Source organism: Aptenodytes forsteri, unplaced genomic scaffold (genome assembly GCF_000699145.1).
Source record: "Aptenodytes forsteri isolate BGI_AS27 unplaced genomic scaffold, ASM69914v1 Scaffold2, whole genome shotgun sequence".
Classification (NCBI taxonomy): domain Eukaryota; kingdom Metazoa; phylum Chordata; class Aves; order Sphenisciformes; family Spheniscidae; genus Aptenodytes; species Aptenodytes forsteri.
The window spans coordinates 12,745,333-12,753,338 of NW_008795695.1; the positions used below are offsets into that span (position 1 = coordinate 12,745,333).

Here is an 8,006-nt window from a genome sequence, read left to right on the forward strand (position 1 = left end):
GGTTAACGGTTGGACTCGATGACCTTAAAGGTCTTTTCCAACCTAAATGATTCTGTGATTCTATGATTCTGTATTTGTGATCAGAGAAAGTGACGCTGTTCTTTCATGCCCCTCTAGTTATCGCCTTTTTTTTTTTTTTTTTTTAAGATAACTTAAGCATCACTGCTTTCTCCACCTGGTCACAAGCAGAGGAATCTAATAACCAAAGCACCCCTCTTTAATGGGGAAAAAAAAAAATTCATTACTATGACTACTGAAATAAAGTAATTCTCTAATGACACACAGCATATGTATGGGATTTGCTGTGTCAAAATCCATGCATTTCTCAACAACCGCAGGTCCCATTCTCCAGGTACCTAACAATAAGAGAACACTAGGGACTCATTGAAGAGGGGGTTAGTAGTAGAGCAAACATACCTTCGCACTGCTGCAGGATCTCTTCAGCTGTGGTGTCATAGTGCGTCAGGGGGTTGCTGGCATTACGGTACTATATTGAAAGATAGAAGAGCCATTAAGTAGACTAGAAAGACAATAAAATTCACATTGTGAGGCATTTCAAGAACATGACAAACATTTTCCAAGCCCCACAACAGCTACATATACTCTTTCCAGACTGTTTCCTTGTTATCTGTACCTAGCCAGAATGCCCAAGGGGAGGTACAACCTTCCTAAGTGACCTAATTTAAGAGTAGTTCTAAGGTGCCAGCACCCTCCAATGCCAAGATCTGTCCTGTCTGTGGGACAATTTTTTTTAAGAACATGACCCTTGTACCTATTCTTCCCCACAGGACTGCCAATTCAGTGGAAAGCCACCCATGTTTTGCAGTTTCCGCAAACATAGGCTCATTGCTGCCCTCTAGTGACTATAAAAGCTTGCTACTCTACAGCATGGTGATGGCTCAACTACAGCTCCAGACCTGAGACATCCCTACAGCTCAACTACAGCTCCAGACCTGAGACATCTTTTCCTCCACACACCTATGCTGTTGAACAGTCAACCAAGAACACTAAGGAACAAGGCTGCTATACCTCCTCCCACACTACGCCTGCACCTCTGATGCTTTGACACTTACCTGGTCTAGTATATGTGCATTGGGGATTTCGTTTTTCAGTCTCCATGCTACTCCCACGTGAGATTCAGGAGAATCAAATCTGGCAGTAGTTGGCGTCCTCACAATCTCAGCACCCAGAGCTCTCAGGACATCCACCTGTAGTAAATAAAGGTGGTCACAAAACCCAAAGCTGCTCTCCCAGCACAGAGACTTCATTGAGATGCAGGGGAAAGAAAACATCTTCCCTTTTACCTGGTCTGCAAGAGCCTCCTTAGCAGTTCTCCTACACCCCAGCCTCACAGCATCACTGAGCCATGGGTCCAAATCCTTAATGTAATTTGGTCTCAACTAATCTTTACTTGGGAGCTAGACATCAAATTCCTGTTTCTATTCTAGGCCTTCAGGCCTGTAGGGACTATTACTGCATATTGAGAAGCCTCATTCAGGCAAAATGCCATCTCCTCTCATGCCAGTCACATATGCTCTGCACTCCATCAGTGCTATAGACGAGTATTTTATGTTTAAGTGCAAATTATGTGTATTTACCTCCTTTGGACACAGGCAGCAAAGGAGATCCTCCAGGGCCCTCTGCACCACTCAAGTGCTATGAGGGCAAGAAAGTTTATGACACTGAGCTAAGGCAAGGCCTGTCTTCAGAGGGGAGGCCTTTGGTGCTGCGTGGCACACAGCAATGGCCATGCGGCACCTCTCCCTCCAGAGCAGGTAAGAGCAAGTAGTGGGTATAGGCTTTCAGGGGACACTGTTCTCATCTGTGCTGCTGCCTTTCAGTTGGAACACTGGAAGTGTCTGAACTGAGGTAAGAGCCTTTGCTGACAGTGATTTGTTGCCTCAACTGTGAAACACAGGGGATCTCTTCTCTTCTTTTGGCTGCAGGTGCAGCAGCACCACCCCAGTGGAGTGCAGGACAGGGCTTGCTCTAGGGCTGGATGTTTTGTGCTTTCCACAGTGAAGGTAAGTGGACATTACCCAGGTGGCTTTTCCTTCCCCTTTGTTGCTGTGGTGACACAACTCAGATGCTTGCCAGTACCCCCCAGTGTAACCTGAGGAGCCCAGCAGGCTCCCTCATGTCCTTGCTCAGCCCAGTGCAGAACAGAAGAATATTCAAAGCTTCAGCATTGCCTTACTTTGCCCTCCTTTGCACAGTGAGCGACAGCTAACCCAGAGGCATGTAGTTACTTCAATGTGCTAGGTAAATCTCAAGTTCCCTTGACATTTGTATGTAACACAGTTATGACAGTTTTCCAAGTGCCAATGCTGTGGGAACAGGTCTTAAACACATTTCTGTCCATGGCTAACCAGCCTGGATTTCTCTTGGCACCAGCAATAGGCCCTCAGCAGAGCTCTGCATGGCCAATGACTTGGAGGCCAAGAGCCTACACCTTCGTTGCTAAAGCCACAGCACTCATCTGCACCAGGAACTCTGCAAGTGCAAACACGCTTGCTTTTTAATTCTTGAAAATAAAAGCAGATCTGACCTTCTCCATACTCATTTTCTCTGGCATCACAATGATACAGCGGTAACCCTTCACTGCCGCAGCCAAGGCCAGGCCAATTCCTGGAAGCAAGCAAAGACACGTAGAGCATACAGTGAGGAGCAACAAAGAACAAAACCCACAATACTAGCTTTGGCATGCCCTGGCTTTAATCAGATTTTCACCAGAGGCTTGAGTACAGTGTCTCTAGAGGGGTGGCAAAGGGAAAGTTTCTGACTACTGGAGAGATCTGGATTTACAGATGCTGCTAGTTCTTTGAGGATCACAACCAACAGAAAGTTTAGCCAAGCGTGGGAAAACTCGACATGTGCAAACTGCTAGCTTTGCCACATGCATATCTCCTTCCTCCTGTCTCACCCACTTCATTTTTACAGAAGTAATTTGGGAAAGGAATGAGCTATAAGCTAAAGAAAACTAGAGCAATGATTCTGATACTGTCAGAAGAGCATTAGAGTCTCTATTGACTCACTTCTGCATTAAATCCCTGGTTTGCAATGTGCCAAAACTAAGTCCTTTCTAAAAAGGCATGATTAAATGCTGTTTGCGATTGAGGTTCTAATGCACTACATCAACTTGCTACGACGGTGAAGTACCCTTGACTGTTAGAGACAGACACCTCATTTCTACTTTAAAAATCTGCACCCTCCAGCCTGATTTCTGCCTTCCAGCTTGCCACTGTCTGCCCACCTGAGGAACTAAGCTCAGAAGTGCCTTCCCCATAGAATAGAAGCTTACACCTGTTATCAAATCCCCTCTCTGACAGATAAGCTAGACAGATCAAGTTAGTTGATATGTGTCTGAGGTCAGGGTACATGGCACCTCCCCTGCTGTTTTGGGTAGCAGGCACAGTACCAACACATGCCCATAACAATGTCTCACAGACAGTTTACCCTACACAGAGACTTTCTTGTTCAAAGCTGGCTCTGCTTCTACATGGTGCTGGATTACGTAGGAGTGAAGAAAAATAAAAAATCGTTAACTGTTCCTGTAAGAGAAGCATAACTTACACCTCAAGTAATTCAAGTAGTGTTTAAATATTTGGGAGGGGAAAAAAAAACCCAACAAAAAATTTTCCCAGTATATTATAGATAAATATGGATGCCCAAATAAAAAAATAAGACAGCAAAGGTCTCACTAAGGCCAAAGACTGAAGAGAAGCCATCCAGCACTCTCCCTTATGGTCTGTGATGAAGAAAGCATTTTGAGACCTGAACTCTTAACACTTTGTACTTTCTGCTACTGACCTGGAAATGCAGCAAACATCAAAACAGGACTTTGGCTGAGGGAGAAGCGGGATGCAGAGAGGACAAAAATATAACACATTAGCTCTCACATTTAACATACTCAGTAGCTCTGAGCAGTAGCCTAGAGCAAAAGCCAGTTCTCTCAGGTTACTGTCTGCCCTGGTCTTTGCCTTTACATGCAAAGAGACAGCTTTCTGAAGTAATTGTCCTGTATCTCCTTCAGTTCTGCCTCCTTTCTATCTTTTGGATTCTGTGGCAAGGAGAACCATTTTTCAGGTACTGACCCAGAAAGCAGGATGTCATAGTATAACCTCAGATACTGGAGGAATGCAATATATATGGATATTTTCCACTACATGCCATTTTTCAGGCAAGAGGTATAGCCACAGTCACAAGGGCTTCAGTTGCACTGCACCCCCCCCAGAGCAGCTGCTGAGCAAACAGCAACAGATTTTTCTGCTGAAGGCAGAGGGGAACTGGTCACAGATCAGCTCATCATTCCAGTCCCTCCGTTAACAAGGCTGGATTGGATCAAAAGAACAAAAGAAAGATCTGCCTGGCCCATGTCTATCAGAAGGCAACAGTGGATGCCAGGAAAGAGTTTGAGAACAGGACAGGACACCTCTCCAGAACACATCAGGCAGAAGAGTAGCTTGTAGCTCAGCTCAGGAACCTCCTCAGAGGAGGCAGTGTATTTTACATTTAACTAGCTCAAGGGAGAGTATTCCGGGTATGTTTACTCCCCACCAGTGGAACAGCTTAACAGAAGTACAACAGCTTTGATGCAGGAGCCCAGAGTTAAGTCCAGTTTGCTCGGATCATCAGATGCTCTGCCCTGGCCCCTGACTAGTGGGACTCTTCCTTCCTCCAGCCCTCCAACGGGGAGACGCTGACTCAAGTGGAATCTGTTGAAAACCTAGGTGTGCAAGGGCTATGTCAGGAGGCAGTGCTGTGGGGATGCAGCTCATCTCCCATCCCAACTGCACCAACGTGGGAAAGGCTGTTTCTCAAACCAGGCCCACCTCACCTGAGAGTGGGACCATGGGAATTCCCAAATAGAACAGGAAGATCCAGATTCACACCAGTCTTTTGGTGCTTTTTTCCCCAATAATTTCAGTCAGACTTTAATTCCTGAACGGGACCTAAAGACCCTGGTGAATCTGGCCTAACGCTTTTTTTCTTTTAAAGCAAAGAGCCCCTGCAAATTTAGCAGACCTCCTTCCCAGCTGTTCCGGTCAGCACAGGACACTACAGAATTGTTCCTTGTGCGAGATGGAAGAGGCACTGCTCCCTACACCATGCAGGCAGGAAGGGATCCCCTTTCTTCCTTGCACAGGCAGCCTCCATGCTCCAATCTCAAGTCTGTCTCTTCCAGGAAAACCACCACAGCATTTTCCCCCCATGCTTTGCTAGGGTCTCTCCATCCCCTACCTGTGTTTCCAGAGGTTGGCTCTATGATAGTGTCCCCAGGCTTCAAGATCCCAGCTTTTTCAGCATCCTCTACCATCCTCAGGCTGATGCGATCCTTCACGCTGCCCCCAGCATTGAAGAACTCACATTTTGCCACTGGAAACAAAGAAACCAAGCAAAGTTCTTAAAGAGCAGTCATTTGCTAAACAGGCTGCTGATCCCCAACATATCTGCAAGAGCAACTCTGTTAACATGTCTGCCCAATTGACCTCCCTACTTTACAACACCAGAGATGGGGATTCAGTTGACAGCATCTCCATTGTTATGGGTCACAACAACAAAGCAAGTTCAGTACTTGATGCTGGTCACAGAAGCCGGGAACCCATACTCTGTCAGTCTCCTCAAAATATGACCTCTCCTTTCATCTTTCCTCTTTATTACAGCCCAGTTATTAGGATAAAAAGCCCCAGGGCTCTTCCAGTGCAATAGCACAGGGGAAGAGAACGCTACCCACATGCCTTGCCTCTTCCCTGCTACATTCTCAGCCAAAGAGTTTCTGATCAAACTGGAAGTTTCTCCCCTTGTTCAGCCTACGCTTTCACTTCAGTACTCCCAGCATTAATCCCTTCTATGGTGTTAAGCACCACCTTTCAGGACTCTGATCAGAGCCTCCAGATATCTCCAATATGGTTGGGTTTAAAACAAAAACAAAAAAACATTCACTGACAGTTTCATCCCTTCCATCATTTTCAATGATCTTTAGTGGTAACTGCAGAGCTGCATTTTACACACACTGATGAAGACTCTGAATATGAGAAGCAGTCAAAAGCTTCATACAACTTTTTTAAAATTAAAAAATTATTTTCTATGAAAAAGGTTTTACTTTTTCTATAAAAATGGAAAGCTGCAGGAAATGTTCTCATGAAGTACAACTTGAAAGATGTTTTAGATGACCAAATCCTAAAAACTTGAAAATCTGCCAAAGAAAAAGCAGAATTTTTCTCACCATTTTCTGCAGGGTACCTGTACTCCTCCTATGCCCAGGTTACATGACACTACTAACCAGGACTACCCAAGTTTCTGAAACAGTGTTTCTTATTTTGATTTTTTGCCTGCAGCAGTACTCACAGAGTTCACACTTGAGCCCATACTGCTTCCCAATCTTGTTGATTCGCACCATGGGTGTATTGCCAACTTTATTCAGGATGCTTGGCAGGATCTTCAGAGGCTCCGGCCTGGTACACATACAAAAAAGTCAGTGTATTCACAGAAGGGGCCACAGGCGGGTCGCACAAAAGCAACACAGCATTTCCAATGCTTTTTATTTCAACCAGCTTTCTCCCTCCCCTTTACCACGCTAGTTATTTTAGGCATTTTAGTTTAAAAGAATATCCATTGGATACAAATTCAAAAAACATGAAGTCCTTGATCCAAAACAAGGATTAATCAGACATCAAGCCAAGTGCTGAGGCAAGAATGAAGCGCTCTGCACTTCCTCCTGGCATGAAGTAGCTTAGCACTGCTCAGAGTCAGCTATTTTACAAGCAAAAGGCATTAACAACACGATCTTTCATCTAGCCAGGGAACTGCTTGCCAGGTTACTTAAAATAAGTTAGTTCCAGTCCATGTAGTTTCACATCTTTGGTGCAAGGCCCTTTGTATGCTTAATCTGGATTCTTAGCTTTGCTTACACACAGAAATTAAGAAGCACCAGCATATCTACATGCTAAAGAGCATCAATTTAAATCAGTCATCTTTTGTTAAATCCGCGTGGCTCTGAGGGGACCTGGATTAGTGCTGTACTGAAAAATCAGGAAATAAAAATAATACTTACAGAGTGGTATGACGATGGGGGGAGGCAGATGGGGGTTTCCCAAGCTTCCACGTGCATTTGCTAGGTGTATCAGGGCGGATCCAATCCATTTCCTTCTCATTAGCCTTGCAGTTCTCATTGTCCATCCCACCAGGGAGAAAATATTTGCCAGGTGCATGAGGGCATGAGTTCATATCTGGCTTCTCCTGGGAAGGAAGTGTAGGCATTTCATCCTTGGGAGAGGGAGAAGGAAAAAAAAAGGAAAAAAAAAAGAGAGAAAAAAGAGGAGGGGGAAAAACAAACAAACAAACGAGAGACAGTGATTCATATGCCCTGCTGTAACAAGGTCAGAGCACCTTTTGAGACTATCAAAGTTATTCAAGTTCTGCACCATGGGAAACCACCCATTCACATCATTGCCCCCCCTACAATAGCTAAAAATCACGTTACTAGTAAGTCCTTATTCTTGTCTCTGTCCCTTCACCAACATATCTATTTCCAGTCTAGTGTTTCAGCATGCAGTTTTTCTGAGGGAAGCCTGAACAGAAACTACCCTGGTGGCAATTTTCAACAGAGCAGTATTGCCTACAAGCCAAAAGGGGCAATGGCAACAAGTAGCTTTTAACACCCAAGACGAAGTTCTGCCACTGACTACAAGAGATCCTGCCACTGTACCTAAGACCCAGGTATTAGGGGAGAAAGCATAGTATGTCTCAGACAAATCCCATCCTCGTGTCCCAGTCTTGTTTTTCCCTTATATGAAAAAGGTCACAACAAATGGGTATTTTAATGGTCAGTTGATGTTTCCATAGTACTGTGAAGTTGGGAAAGCATTTCAGCATAATTTTGATTTGCCAAATCTTTATCACCAAAACGAGAATCTTGCACTGCAACGCTGAATGCATTTATTGGGTTTGCGTGGCAAGGTTTTGTAGCTGGGGGCTACAGGGGTGGCTTCTGTGAGAAGCTGCTA

At 44.8% G+C, this 8,006-nt stretch overlaps 1 protein-coding gene across 1 annotated transcript in view; it reads right to left on the bottom strand.

The window, feature by feature from the left end:
- The window catches only part of LOC103902017 (cystathionine beta-synthase), a 32,621-nt gene that overhangs the window by 15,043 nt on the left and 9,572 nt on the right, over positions 1-8,006 (bottom strand). Inside the window, exons 3-8 of the mRNA XM_009283009.2 lie at positions 7,055-7,266; positions 6,349-6,455; positions 5,242-5,376; positions 2,549-2,628; positions 1,074-1,208; positions 418-487 (exon numbers count right to left, since the gene is read on the bottom strand). Coding sequence (XP_009281284.1) covers positions 418-487; positions 1,074-1,208; positions 2,549-2,628; positions 5,242-5,376; positions 6,349-6,455; positions 7,055-7,266 — 739 coding nt within the window. The remainder of the gene's footprint in view (positions 1-417; positions 488-1,073; positions 1,209-2,548; positions 2,629-5,241; positions 5,377-6,348; positions 6,456-7,054; positions 7,267-8,006) is intronic.